The following is a 15920-nucleotide window of genomic DNA, read 5'->3' as shown; positions in this document are numbered from 1 at the left end:
TCTTAATCTCTATCTGTAAAAATTAAAGAAAAATATAAGGTAGAATATAGAAATATAGGGTTAGTAATATAGGTTAAAAAGTTTCAGGTAAGTTAAGCAACAAGACGGATAAGCTATGCCCTTGATTTCCAACTACGGATTTATGAATACAAACTCTTGGGGATGAATCAGAAAAATCTATCAAAGATGAGAAAAATGGTCAGAAAAAGTTTCCCGTGGAAGCTTTTTGTCTGTAGACAGTGTAATTCTAAGTTCTGAGTGGCAGAGGAAAGAATTTTCCTTGAGGTGGACGCGAAAGAAAGAAAACTTTCAGCTCTATCAGCAGACACCATTACAACACTGAACCATCAAAATTACTTTTGATTTGACCATGAAGCCAAAGGTTAGAGAACAAAAGTCTTGGGGGAAAGTTAGCAATCTCTCTGTAAAAAAAATGGAATGCTTTTCAGACCTTTCATTCACAGATTTTTTTTTTCTCTTTCTGCAAGGCAAAAATTTAACTCACAATGAAAACAACTTCTATTAATATGGGAAAATTGCCTGTAATTGCTCTAAGAAAAACAAAAAACCTCTTGGAATATGGCAAATCCTTTTTGCTAGTCTTATCTCTCCTTCAAGCCAGTAAAAACAGCAGGCAGAATTCCCTGTATTCAGAGCCTACACCCAACTGCAGGCCATGCAGAACTGAAGCAGAGGTGGTGTGGGATCTGGTAGCTGCTGGCATGAGAAAAGCAGTAAAAATGAGCCTTTGCTAAGGCATTAGGGACTCTACATCTTGGGGGAGGAGACAAGTGGGGACAATTAGAGGCTCTATTCAGGGAAAAATTCTTACTGAAAAAGTTATTTCAACAACTTTTATCTTTGTTCACTGATCCAGTAAGCAGGGGAGAAAGACCCGAGGGATTTTCACTTCTGGCAATAAGCAACTGTCTGAGTACATGTGGATAGGCATGATCCAATCTGGGGACAGTGTTAGGTGAAAAATCTAATGAGGGAGGTACACCTGTCAAACAGTAGTGCAGGCATCCTAATGCCTGCTCAGGGAGAAGAGAAACCTCCCATGGCAAAAACGCTTACTTGATCTTGATTTTCAGTATGAAAACAAACCATGTAAATGGAAGCCCAGAAAGGCAACCTGTGAATTGTAGTTACACAGAAAGGCAGCATGAGAACCATAGTCCATAAAGTAAGAGAGTGATGCTATAGAGAAAGGCAGCTTGGGTAAAGCTTGCTAGCTGTATAAGTTTGGTGAGGTGTGTGTAACAAAGAAATGTCAGCTCTAATAATACCGTAGCTACTGACATTCCTCCAGAAAGGCTGGCATGAAATGGAACCTGGAGCCACACCGTCCTGTTTCAATGCAGGCTCCTTTAACAATAGCTGTGCAGGAAGTTATTTCTAAGAGCTTTACAACAGCCCAATATGGTAATCCCATTCTTGCCCTGAGGCAAGACCACTTAGGAATGATAACTGAAAGTGCAGCTGTAGTAGTGAGTAAAGTTTCAGCCAAGTTTCTTTGAATCATGGCACTGTTGTGAGTCTGGGTAAAGGGACAGCCCCTAGCTAGAAAATGTCTGCTGCTGAGTGCATTTCTGCTGGTTCTGGAACAGCTGAGAGAGCCTGGTGGAGAAAGGTGACTTTGGGGGAATAGCATTGTCTCGAATGTTACAACCCACTAGCACCTAGTGTTACAGCCATTAGTAGCATATGTTACAGCCCACTAGCACCTAGTGTTACAGCCACTAGTAGCATGCGTTACAGCCCCCTAGCAATGGCATTCACTTAATTCTAGGGTCTAAAGAAGCTGGAGCCACTGAAAAATTAGGCTCTGACTTCAAACTGTCAGGAAAACTTTCAGAATGATATTAAAGTTGACCATGAACTCTGAGTTTTCAGAAATAAAGCAGCGTTGAGTTCACTTATATTTTTTACTATGGTAACTCATGATTTGCATACTCTCTATCTTGTTGAAAGAAAATGAGTTAGTTGTATTAAGAGATACTTTTTAGATGTTTGCTATAGAATTTGCTTTTGAATGTAAGTTAGTTTTGTTAAGAGATCTCTTCTTAATATGTACTAAAAGAGTTCTATAGAGTTTCCTTTGAATTAAGCATGTAAGAATTGTAAATATTGAATGTAAAACGTGTAAATATTGGATGTAAAAAGTGTAAATATTGAATGTAAAAAGTGTAAATATTGAATGTAAAAAGTGTAAATGTTGAATGTAAGTAAGTTTGCAAAAAGTGTATAGAGAAGTTCATACTAGAATTATTTTTACTATTCCATCAGTATCTGTTTAGTCTGAACAAATTCGGTAACATTAATTTTTAAAGGATAAACCAAATCAATCACATTAGAAGCATCTTGAAGTTTTTATTACTCTTTTACTTTCAGATATATTTGAATATTTTTTTTTGCAATAACGTGTTCTGGTTTGTCTTTTGCGTTTTTATTCACTATAAATCTTTCCCTGCATTCTTTTTTTTTTAAATTTTTTTATTTTTATTTTGCAATACAATTCAGTTCTACATATCAGCCATGGATTCCCTTGTTCTCTCCCCTCCCGCCCCCCTCACCTTCCCCCAGCCCACCCCCCATTCCCACCTCCTCCAGGGCAAAGCCTCCCCCGAGGACTGAGATCAACCTGGTAGACTCAGTCCAGGTAGGTCCAGTCTCCTCCTCCCAGGCCGAGCCAAGCGATCCTGCATAGGCCCCAGGTTTCAAACAACTGACTCATTCAATGAGCACAGGACCCGGTCCCACTGCCTGGATGCCTCCCAAACAGATCAAGTCAATCAACTGTCTCACCCATTGAGAGGGCCTGATCCAGTTGGGGACCCCTCAGCCATTGGTTCATAGTTCATGTGTTTCCATTCGTTTGGCTATTTGTCCCTGTGCTTTATCCAACCTTGGTCTCAACAATTCTCCATCATATAAACCCTCTTCATTCTCGCTAATTGGACTCCCAGAGATCCACCTGGGGTCTAGCCATGGATCTTTCGATGACATTAATTCGCACACCTATGAACATATAATTTTTGACAAAAAAGCCAAAAGTGCACAATGGAAAAAGGAAAACATCTTCAACAAATGGTGCTGGCAAAACTGGATATCAACATGTAGAAGGCTACAAATAGATCCATATCTATCACCGTGCACAAAACTTAAGTCCAAGTGGATCAAGGACCTCAACATAAATCCAGCTACTCTGAACCTGCTAGAAGAGAAAGTAGGAAGTAGTCTTGAACGCATTGGCATAGGAGATCACTTCCTAAATAGAACACCAGTAGCACAGACACTGAGAGAAACAATCAATCAATGGGACCTCTTGAAACTGAGAAGCTTTTGTAGAGCAAAGGATACGGTCAACAAGGCAAAGCGACAGCCTACAGAATGGGAAAAGATATTCACCAACCCCACATCTGACAGAGGACTGATATCCAGAATATATAAGGAACTCAAGAAATTAGACATCAAAATGCCCAACAGTCCAATTAAGAAATGGGCTATAGAACTAAACAGAGAATTCTCACCAGAGGAAACTCAAATGGCTGAAAGACATTTAAGGAATTGCTCAACATCCCTAATTATCAGGGAAATGCAAATCAAAACAACTCTGAGATACCACCTTATGCCTGTCAGAATGGCTAAGATCAAAAACACTGAAGACACCTTATGCTGGAGAGGATGTGGAGCTAGGGGAATTCTCCTCCACTGCTGGTGGGAATGCAAGCTTGTACAACCACTTTGGAAATCAATATGGCACTTTCTTAGAAAATTGGGAATCCATCTCCCCCAAGATCCAGCTATACCACTCTTGGGCATATACCCAAGGAATGCTCAACCACACCACAAGAGCACTTGTTCAGCTATGTTCATATCAGCATTGTTTGTAATAGCCAGAACATGGAAGCAACCTAGATGCCCTTCAACTGAAGAATGGATAAACAAAATGTGGTACATATACACAATGAATATTTTTTATGATAGCTTAAAATACAATTTTATAATCTCATTGTCCCCTAGAAAACTTAGGTGAAGGTGTCATCATTAGGGGAACTTTTCTGTCTTCTTCCTAGAAGTTTCTACTCTTTTTGTTTAGAAAGTGTAAGCCTCCCATAAAAAGATAAGCCTCCCACAATCGAGTTAGTTTATAAAAGTTTTTTTTTCTTTTATAATTAGCATGGGTTTCTGTTTACTTGAGTGGATACTTTAAAGTGTTTTCAAATGACTTTTTTTCTTGGGAATCAAAATAATCTCTTGAAAATTTTACTGAACATCTGTTAGGAGAGAGTTTTGATCCAGAAAAAGGGCTTGGTGCTGCTAAGACTGTTGTGATCACCTAGACACATTCTAATAAAGATATTTCATCTTTTTTATTCTCTACCCCTTAACTGAGAGGTGGGGACAGTTATAAGATAGCTGTGGATGTTTCCAAGCTCATAGTAAGGAACTACTTCAGAGCCAGGTTAAGCTCTGCACTCCCTCTTGCCAGAGGCTGATTGTCAAAGAAGACAGGCATAGTGTATCTGAGGGACCTGGGTGGCACTTTTATACCAAGAAGGGGGAAATGTGGAGGCCCACAAAGTCTTCCAATAAGTTCTGAGCTTGCTTTGCCCAGAATTCTTATAAGTAGCCCTTTAGAAGAGGCAGAAGGGGCTGGAGGATAAGGATCTGGGCCTTCCCAAGGCTGTTCTGTGTTTCTATCTGTTTCTCTCCCCACTATATTTCTATCTAAATCTCTTATCTCTCACTCCTCAAAAGTACCCTGGGGTAAAATGTGGAAGCCAGTGTCCCAGTTGGCCTCTCACAGGTGGGACACTACCTTAGAGTAAAGAATTGGAAAAAGATATTTCAAAAAAATGTACCCAAGAAGCAAGCTTGTGTGGCATTTTTAAAATGTGACACAATAGAGTTCAAACCACAACAAATCAAAATGGTTAGGAAAGGACACTACATACTCATCAACGGAAATATCTACCAAGATAGCATTTCAATTCTTATCATCTCTGTCCCAAGACAAGGTCACCCAAGTTTGTAAAAGAAACATGAGTACTTATTAAATCATATATTGACCCCCACACACTGATATTAGGAGACATCAATACTCCACTCTCACCAATGGCCAGGTAATGCAGACAAAAACTAAAAAGAGAAATGCTGCCACTAAAGATGTTGTAAATCAAATGGACGTAGCAGATATAAACTGAACATTGTCCCCCAACATCAAAGAATATGCCTTTTTCTCTGTACCTCATGGTAGTTTCTCTAAAATTGACCAGATTCTCAGAAGCAAAGCAGTTCTCAACAGGTACATGAAAACTGAAATATCTTCCTGCATTGTATCGGGCCATCACGAATTAAAGCTAGATATGAACAACAACAACAAAATCTTACAAACTCATGGAAACTGGACAACTCTCTAGGGAATGAAAAATAGGCCAAGACAGAAATAAAGAAAAAATTAATGACATCCTAGAATTCTATGGTAACGAATACACTATTTTCCCAAACTTGTGGGACACAAAGAAAAGCAGCTTCAAGAGACAAGTATATATCACTAATTGCTGACCAAAAATACTGAAGAGATCTCACACTAACAACATGATAGCAATCGTGTAAGCTCTAGGATGATAACAAAATAAAATAGTGTCACCCAAGAGTAGACAAAAAGACAATCAATGTGAGGGCTGAAATCAATAAAAGAGAAACCAAGTGAATAATACAAAGAATCAAAGTGCTGTTTCTTGGGGAAAATAGACAAGAAAACTAAGTCCCTGTCCACACTAACTAATAGACACAGAAACATTATCCAGATTAAATAAAATAAGAAATGAAAAGTAGCAATCAACAGACACTGAGGAATTACAGAGAACCTTAAGAACATGCTTTTGAAAACTATGCTCAACCATTTTGGAAAATCTAAAATAAAGAGGCATTTTTCTTAATAGGCATCATCTACCACAGTTAACTCAATATCATATACACAATTTAAATAGACCTATAACTCCTAGTGAAATAGAAGCAGTCAGTAAGTCTGTCAACCAAAAAAACAGAGCCCAGGGTCATATGATTTTAGTGCAGAAATCTATAAGACTTCTGAAGAATAATTAACACCAATACTTAACCAATTATTCCACAAAAACAGACATAGAAGGCATATTGCTCAATTCACTTCATGAAACACTTACTCTGATATGCAAATCTCCTAAGCATTCAACACAAAAGGAGAATTAAGACCAATTTCCCTTATGAAATTACATGCAGAAACCTCAGTAAAATACTTGAAAATCAAATCTGATAATGTGTCAAAAATATCATCCACCATGATCAAGTCAGCCTAATCCCAGAGCTGCAGGGATGGTTGAATATATATGAAACTCAATTTATGTAATCTACCACATATACAAACTGAAAAAAGGAAATAACACATGATCACCTAATGAGATGAAGAAAAGTCTTTGAAAGAATCCAACACCATTTAGCCACAAAAGTCCTGGAGACAATAGGGATAAAGAGAACATACCTCAGCATGATTAATGCAGTTTTAAGGTATTCCATGGCCAACATTAAAATATTAATAATGGTGACTTCTTTATAAACAGGATTGGATTTTATCTTCCATTTTTTCAAAACCTGAAAGACAACATGAGTATAAAAGTACACTCAGTTGCTTTGGCTATAAAAGTGGAAAGCCATAGTTAAGGTAGGATTCCCCAATAATGGTGATAATGGATAGTTAAAATATGACCATATAAATTAATCAACACTTAGGAGTTGTGGGAATAAACATGAATGTTTCTAGGGTGAGTAGAAGCTGAGGACTCCATTGTGATAAGTACGTACAGCTACTTCTGTCAGTAAATATAAAAATATCTTACGGTCCATTCATACCCCTCATGGAACCTTCTGAAAGTACATTAGTCAGGATAGCAAATAAATACTTGTCTCATCATGTTTATTTCATTAACATTCAGAATATACTAGATATAAATCAATCTTCATGCCTCTCAAAAATGATGAAGTAAAAGATTTCAGCTAAAATTTTGTTATTTTTATTTTTATATGTATAAAAATTCATTATTGTAATTTGCAATGCATTCTTAGAATGTTGATATTTTAATCTATAAATTACTATACTTAGATATATAAACAGTGATTTTTAACCAAGCCATATACATGGATTTTAGAGAAATTTATGTAAATAGATTTTATGTAATCCAAAAATGCTTGGAACCAAAGATAAATTAAACAAATAAGATTACTGAGTCTGGAATTCTGTTAGACATATTAGCATTCAGAAGAATGACTCAAAGGATTTATTTACACACAATGGACTTTTCCTCAGTCTGGAAGTATTAAATGGTGTCATTAGCAAGAACTGGTGTAGCTCGAGTTTTCCTGACTGGCCCACGGTCAGGGCAAATCTCTCTCACCTGCCAGTCCCACAGTACTCAAACCCAACCAAGTAAACACAGAGACTTATATTGCTTACAAACTGTATGGCCGTGGCAGGCTTCTTGCTAACTGTTCTTACAGCTTAAATTAATCCATAAGTCTGTACCTTGCCACGTGACTCGTGGCTTACCAGCATCTTCACATGCTGTTTCTCATCATGGCGGCTGGCAGTGTCTCTCTGACTCAGCCTTCCACTTCCCAGCTTTATTCTCCTCTTTGTCCTGCCTACACTTCCTGCCTAGCCAATGGCCAATCAGTGTTTTATTTATTGACTAATTAGCAACACATTTGCCATACAGAACATCCCACAGCACTTCCCTTTTTCTTTTTTCTTTTTTCAAAAAGGAAGGTTTTAACCTTAACAAAGTAAAATTACATATAATTTGGGAATTTGGGCGTAGCTTCTCTTACTACTTCCTGCTGGAGGGGGGCGCTGTATTTTATGGGGACACAAAGAAAATTTTAGGATTATGGAATAGTCCATGAGGCTGTATCGTCTGAGCCAGTTGCCTTGAAACCATTCTGGATGTTGGATCATCTGGGCCATGGTGTCATTGGAGACCTTTCAGGGGGTCTTGGCTGGTCAAACCTGATGTATCTTAATCTGGAACAAATCCATAGCCTCTGACTTTCTGTGGAAATAAAAGCAGAGCCTCCTTTCCAAAGCAACATATCCTTACATCCAAATTTTGAAGTCAAGGTATCTTTAAAATATACATATTGGTTTAACTCAACAACTTTTATGATCAAATGTTTTTCTTCAGTTAAAAATCCCAAAGACAACACAATCCAGATTCTCTGTGTAATATCCAATTTTACGTGGCTTATTTTTTATACTACCTTTACTGTCTCTTTAAAGACTTTATTTTTAAAAACTATTTATTTCTTTATATAACTGTATATATTCCTTTTTCTCTCTCTTTCAAGCCTACGTACATTTTTACACACATTGTAAACTATTACACCTGAATCTGTCTTATTGTGAATCTATTGCTTTAACCTGCAGCAGCTGTGGCTGCTGGCTCCGCCCACCTCAGCTTCCCAACATGGCTACGTTTACCACCAGCTCTGGGAGCTATCGTGGGTCTATGCTTTTATCCAAGCAGCGTGTAGTCCAGAAACCTTTTTTTTTGTTTTATACTAGCAAAGTCTAAATCTACCAAGCAGCTTAATGTGCCACTTGCAGAGGCCTCATTCCCGCCATACTGCAGGTCAAGCGTGCATACTAGGAACCCACCAGTAGCTCAAACCAGCAGCTGCTGCTCATTTGAGAGAGACAATTAGGAAGCTGTTTTTAGCTCCATTTTAGAATTGTTTCTCAGGTTTTAGGAGGAAACTCTTGCCACCACGTTGGACGCCATTTGTAGCTAGAGTTTTCCTGCCTGGCCCACAGTCAGGACAAATCTCTATCACCTGACAGTCCCACAGCCTCAGACCCGACCAAGTAAACACAGAGACTTATATTGGTTACAAACTGTATGGCCATGGCAGGCTTCTTGCTAACTGTTCTTACAGCTTAAATTAATCCATTTCTATAAGTCTGTACCTTGCCATGTGACTCGTGGCTTACCGGCATCTTCACATGCTGTTTCTCATCCTGGCGGCTGGCAGTGTCTCTCTGACTCAGCCTTCCACTTCCCAGCCTTATTCTCCTCTTTGTCCCGCCTACACTTCCTGCCTAGCCAATGGCCAATCAGTGTTTTATTTATTGACTAATTAGCAACACATTTGCCATACAGAACATCCCACAGCAAACTGGGGCAGAATTAGGAGGTCACCATGTTACCTAAGTAGACAGGCTCTGGAAATTCAGGCTTTTCACTGACTCTAGATATAATTTTACGTGACAATCTGTGTGTTTGTGTGTATGTGATTGTGAGTTTACATGTGGATGTGTGTGTTTCAGTGTATGTGCACATATATGCAAATATTTTACACAAAAATTTAGGAGAGGTAGTACTTGAGAATTGAAGGTCTTAAGGAACTAGGGATAGGGTACCACGTGAAACCAATAGAAGGAAAATATCATACTTGTTTTGTATACAAATATAGGATAAATAGAATATTTTCTTTAACTTGCCAAAATATAAATAGACTAGATATAATAACTGTAATTCTTGCTTGATAACTTTGTTATATGTAATTTTACTATGTTAAAGTTAAAACCTTCCTATTTGAAAAAAAAGAAAGGGGGAAGTTCTATGGATATTGCTCTGTATGCTGTGAATATGTTGCTCTGATTGGTTGATAAATAAAATGCTGATTGGCCAGTAGCCAGGCAGGAAGTATAGGTGGAATAAGCAAAAAGGAGAACTGTGGGAAGTGGAAGCCTGAGTCAGGAGATGCCAGCCCACCGTCCAGGGAGCAGCAGGTAACAGCACACAGGTAAAGCAATGGACAACATGGCAACATATAGGTTAACAAAAATGGGCTGTGTTTAATTGTAGGAGCTAGTCAGTTATAGGCCTGAGCTAATGGCCAAGCAGTTTTAATGCTCTGTGTGTCTATTTGGGTCTGAGCGGTTGCAGGACCACAAGGATGTGGGAGCTGGGTGGGCACAGGAAAACTTTCAGGTATATTGTGTCATTAATTCAATATGCACACATACAAACACACACACACATTATAAAATCAGAAGGAAACTAAGGAGACTGAGGAATGAAATGAGTAGTAAAACCAGCAACCAATGTGAGTGAGAGAAGGGAAAATACCAAAAAAAGGACATGCTACATGTGTCATTTGCCAGAATATAAAGTATACTACTTAAAAAAAATAGTTATACCATACAAAACAAAACTGGATACCATGCTGAAACTCTAGCATGGTCACTTTTATTTGCACTCTCCATGAAAGGTGAATTATCTCTGTCTTCCTATGAAAGACTCTTCCTGTCACATTTCTATATTTTCACATCCAAGGCCCCCAGGATGGCTCATCATAGAACCATAGGCCATTTGTTGTTTAAATATTTATTATTAAATATACAATAAGATCCACATGAAAACACTAGCCCTGTGTGCCTTGTCTCAAATACTAAATAAGACACATCACTAACCCCAGTAAACAATGGCCCTACTTTGTTCTGCTTTCTCTGCAGTACCAAACCACTGAAAGAGGTTCATCAGCCCACACTCATCAGAACACTCTCACACTGGCATTGCAGGTTCTAGAATGCAAACAAAAACAGAAAGCTAGGAAAATTGTATAAGAGCAATTTACACATTAAACTGAGGATCACTTCAGAGTTTCTATTTGCTTCTAAGATACTCAAAAAAGACTTCTATGCAGCCACTAGTAGATTGTAAAATGAACAAAAAGAATGTAGGAAATCAAAGATAAGGCAGAAGAAATGGGTCAACACATGGAATTGAACTATTAGAACTGAGGCTTGGGATGAAGATGATGTTTTAGAAATCAAATATTTGCCTTATCTTCTGTTTAATAATGTTTGGATTGAAAGATCAGTGAGAGATATTATTTTGCATTTGAAATATAAGAAGAAGTTATGGAACTTATTGAATATTTTAAAAACATTTTTGCAATGCTGTAAATGTAACAAAGGCTCTATGTAGAGCGGGAGAGTTGTAGAACAGCAGGATTCAGGACATTTTGGAATTTGGCCTGATTATTGGTTCACAAAACATTGGAATAACAGGATTTGGTTAGCTATCCTGTGACTGTCACAGGTGTAGCATAGGCTCCACTATGCAAGCTGTGTGGAACTCACTTGCTGTAAACATGGAACTGCTTTTTCCTCCAGGACTTTTGTGATGCAATTCCCAGTATGTACCCATGAATTCTAACTTTATTAGTTCTCCCTGAACCATTGTTACATATCTCAATGTGGATCATCTGCCAAAATCTACTGACATCATTTCTAAAGGCATTAATATAAACAGATTGCTCAGGCAGTTCTGGGACCAAATTTTCTCAAAATGACATCCTCCAAAGACCCTTAATTTTCACAAATATGAGTGATGTCATAAAACTACCTGAGGTCTCCTCATATATATTTATAAACCAAATTTAATCACATGGACATCAGCTGCAGAGCCCCAGGGAAGAGACTGACATAGATTCCTACAGAGGGGCTGAATCATCTGGAAGAAAGGAATCATAAACACACAAGTAGACTCTCCTAAAGAAATAAAAGCAGGTTGGAATATACAGGTGCCCATATAATGTGCTGTTCTTAACAGCACTTCACAATACACACTGATCAGGCTTCAAGTTGGACAAAGATGTTCATTTTGATTTTTCTCTTCTTGCTCCTGAACATTCCACTTCTTGTGTCCAGTATCACCCATCCCAAGTGCTTTTGGAGAATGAAGCAGAATAATGACAAGGATGGAGATTTGTTGACAGGTTGTATCTTCTTCCTTTTAAGAGTGCAGTGGCCTGTGGGGAAAGATTATTTCAACCACATTCTGAATACACTGTAAGTTTCTTTCTTACTATTTTCTATGTAAATGTAATCATGAATATTTCATGGTGGGGAGTAAGATGAGAATCAGAGAAAGTTTTGAGTCTCTGTTCTGTTACCCAATCTGCAAACCAAGAAACAACCCCAGATTCTTTTAGAGACTCAATGTTCTTTTTCTACTTTTAATTTGTCCAGAGAGTGTTATTAATCTCCCAGTTATCCTCCTACTTAACAGGCTGAAAGCTGAGTGAAGAAAGGGCTCTCTAATTTGTTCCATCACATATAGCCCTCCTCTTGACAGTTTCCACAGCACAGTAGCTGGTGGTGTCTTACTGAAGGAAACCCCAATCTATTCAATGACTATCATTCTAAATCAGTGTAAGTAAATGACTGTCAAGTAGAGTCTGTGATAATCCTTTGATCACCATGTCACTCCTAATACATGTGCTAGGACAACTAATATTTGTGGTACTCCCATCCGCAGAGAATTTTTCCATAGCTATTCAGTTAATCTGTCAGATGCCTGCATGTGGTCACATTGTGCCTTCTAAAGCTGCATCAAGAATAAAAGTAGGAGACCTGCCCACTGTGAACTTCATATGTATTCCTGTTTCCCCACTCTTCACCCATATACATGTATAACTATGGGCCATTAATTTCAAAGTGTGGTTCTTCTGTCTCTCTTTAGAAGGAATGTGTAGACTGAAAATGACATGCTTGCATTCTTTGAAATGTAGGGTCAGTAATAGTGGTAATTACTTACTTTCTTTGTCCCTTTCCTGAGTGACAGCAGTGGCATGTGATACTTGGCCACACTTGAGAACAGTTACCTTCTAGCCCATCTTTGCTATTGTTTAAGAAGCATGTGTCTCTTCTCCTTATGTCTAAGCTGTTTATTCTCTGACACTTATGTCACATTTAACTCATTGCTTCTCTTTCTGTAATTTTACTAGTTATAGCTGGCTGCATATTTTACCAATTTGGGCAATGTACACATTTTGATTTTGTGTACTGCGGATAGATTTTTTAATGTAGCACTTTAGTCCAGTAGTTTGCTCTAACAGTTCAAGTAATTGATGTTTCTTATTGTTTAGTGTGCAGGAGTTAGTGTTTGAGATTCATAAGTTACAATATCAAATTCTTGTTGAGTGTTACTGACAATTTTAATGACATTTTTCCATATAGTAATAAAGAATATAATAAGATAGTTTTTATTTAAAAATGCATAGATGTATATCTGTATTTGTACCTAAAGATACCACAGTGGTACCGTTTCTAAGTGGGAAACAGATTGTATTTAACTGTGAGTGAATCATTCTGAATAAAAGAGTATTTCTGAGTTTGAAGTTTATTGGCCAGATAATATGAAATGAGTTAGAAGACAAGAGTGCTATTCTTCTTCCATACCCACAAGCACAAAATGATATGTTCTATGCTTACTAACTTTCTGACTATATTTTCAAATTTCATAAATATTTCCCATACATTGCACACTTTATAATCTTTTAGTATACAAAAATGTAATGCTGACACAAATCTCACTGCAATTTCCAGAAGTCCCTAGTTTTCAATACAATGCCAGTGTTGTGCATTTGTAAGTTAAAATGTATGTAAAGTGTACTCTGTATGAGAAAATTTATGTTGGTCAGATATATCAAGTATGATTACATTGAACATACTTGTATAAATATAAAATAGGTGAACAGTACTGGAGTACATGCTCTTAATATTACCATTTGGGAAATGGAATAGGGGTATCCCTGTGCATTTGATGCCAGGCCAGTCTAAAGCCAATTGTCACTCAAAACCATGGAATCCGTTGCCTCTTTATGGCCTAAATGAGTAGTTGTCATATCCACACACACAGAGATGCATATATTTACCAGACATACTCTCATATTTAAAATTATTATTTAAATAAATAAATAAAACTTTAAAAAAAAGTTGTGCCTGCAATAGATAAACAAGAAAGAAAAAAGAACAAGATAGGGTAGACATGAGGGAAAATGTTAACTATATTACCAAATAATTATAATGAATTATAAGTACTTGAGCCAAATATTGTCCCAGAAGACTACTGTGCATTAAACTGTCATGCTTTGAATGCTGCTCCAGTTGAGGTTTTTTCATAAAAATTACCAGAAAGTTGGCTCATGCACCATATGTATATTTCACAGTTCAATAATTTCAAAATGAATTCATGATCAGGTTTTCCATTTTGTCAAAGACTGTGCCCTTGTATTTACCTTCTGAGCAAGCATGCAAAACCAGAGATGGACAGCCCTCTCTGTGGAAAATGCAGTCTCATCTTACTTATGTTAGATGCACTCTCATCAACTTCTAAAGATTTTTCAAGCTTCCAGCTTCTCTGTCATTGCAATCTCACAACACAGTATACTTGTTTCAATCATAGTAGATGGTTGGGAATACCATCCAGTACAGAATAAACCTGACTACAAATGGTCATCTCTAGATTTCTGTCCAAAATAAGCAGTGTTCCATTTACAGAGCACCAACTGTAGACTATCAGTTTGTTCTGGCCTTGGCTAGTTCTGTTGTTGAAGTCAACAGGAACCCTAATCTTTTATAAAATATGACTCTTTTATTTCCGTACCAACAGGGGGTATAATACTGTGTCACAATTACACAATCTTTTTTATGTTTTTTGAACAAAATTGTGAAACTCCCCCTAATTATGTCTTTAACAAAGACATCAGGTGTACAGTGGTGCTTACAGAACATTACTGGGCAGCATCTGTCATCATTGGAACATTCCTAGACCTCTACAAATTTCAGCAGGTGAGTTTTATTTGGGGTGATTTTGCGAGAAACCCTGTATTCACTGGTAGCTTTCCCAGATGCCAGAAGAGTGTGAGGAGGAGACTGGCCTCACAGTCACGTCCAACTTTGTAGTTCAAGGGTACAATTCAGAGACTTGATGGTGCTTCCACAGTTTCTTGTGTGAAACAGATGATGGAAAAAGTAACAAGTAAGGGGATTTTCTAGAATACTCACCAGAAGTGTGCTTGCAGGTTTTTAGGAGTGCATGATACTCATGCTGCATCCTGTGTCCTAGGTCATTTAGCTTACCTATGGACCCTTCCATCCTATCCTGCATGATCATGATCACTTTCCCTGTCTGTATCAGATGCCTCCCAAAGACACAGCTCTAGGAGAGGCCATGATCTCTTCGATGCTTCACTTCAACTGGCCCTGGATTGGATTGTCCATCTTAGAAAATAATCAGACTACTTTATTTCTTTCACATTTGAGAACAAATATGAAAAAAATATTCTGTTTCACCTTTGTGATCACGATCCCAGGCAAGAAGTATTTTTACATTTCAAGAGCTGCTGTGAGTTATAACCAACTCATATCATATCCATAAATGTAGTTGTCATTTATAGTGACACAAACAGTATTCAAGCTGTGATCCTTAGAATGTTGGATCTCTAGGTATACAGAGAATATGGGCTACCACTTCACAGTGGGATGTCACTACAAGTAAGAGAAGATTCACACTTGACTCATCTCTTTTGACGCTAGCTTTAGCACACCACTATGCTGAGATTTCTGGTTTTAAAATTTAGTCAAGACATTGATCCATCTCAAATGCTCAGATGATTACCTGGAAAGACTGGGTGGATTGATTTTAACTGTGAGGTCTTGGAATCTAATTGTAAGACACTGAAAAACTGCTCATCCAATGCCTTGTTGGAATGGCTAATGGCCAGGACTATTGACATGGCCTTTAGTTGTGGTAATGTCACTGTATACAATGCTGTGTATGCTGTGTCCCTTGCCCTGCATGCGATGCTTCTTTAACAAGAAGATAATCAGCCAATGGACAACAGCAAAAAACCTGTTATTAACTGCATTAAGGTAGTGTTTCCTCTACTAGTTGATATTTGGTCTCATCAATGTCATTGTGCTTAAGAGTTTCTCTGATGTTCAAATCTAGTGTATTAAGAAATATTCACCAAATAGAAAGACTTCTGAACATTTGTCTTTCTGAGGAAATAAATCAAAAGGGTACTCC

The 15920-nt window shown here is 37.7% G+C and overlaps 1 protein-coding gene across 6 annotated transcripts in view; it reads left to right on the top strand.

Annotated features, from left to right (window-relative positions):
• Positions 1-11699: 11699 nt before the first annotated feature.
• The window catches only part of LOC131902659 (vomeronasal type-2 receptor 116-like), a 41974-nt gene continuing 37753 nt past the window's right edge, over positions 11700-15920 (top strand). For 5 of the 6 annotated variants that reach the window (XM_059253677.1, XM_059253678.1, XM_059253675.1 and 2 more), the window contains exon 1: positions 11700-11896. In XM_059253677.1, the coding sequence (XP_059109660.1) occupies positions 11700-11896 (197 nt within the window). Of the gene's footprint in view, positions 11897-11974; positions 11978-15920 lie in introns of all 6 variants that reach the window. The other variant, XM_059253673.1, reaches the window with a different exon arrangement.

The sequence above is a fragment of the Peromyscus eremicus genome, chromosome 1 (assembly GCF_949786415.1).
Source record: "Peromyscus eremicus chromosome 1, PerEre_H2_v1, whole genome shotgun sequence".
NCBI lineage: Eukaryota > Metazoa > Chordata > Mammalia > Rodentia > Cricetidae > Peromyscus > Peromyscus eremicus.
This window is presented reverse-complemented; position numbering and strand designations above follow the sequence as displayed.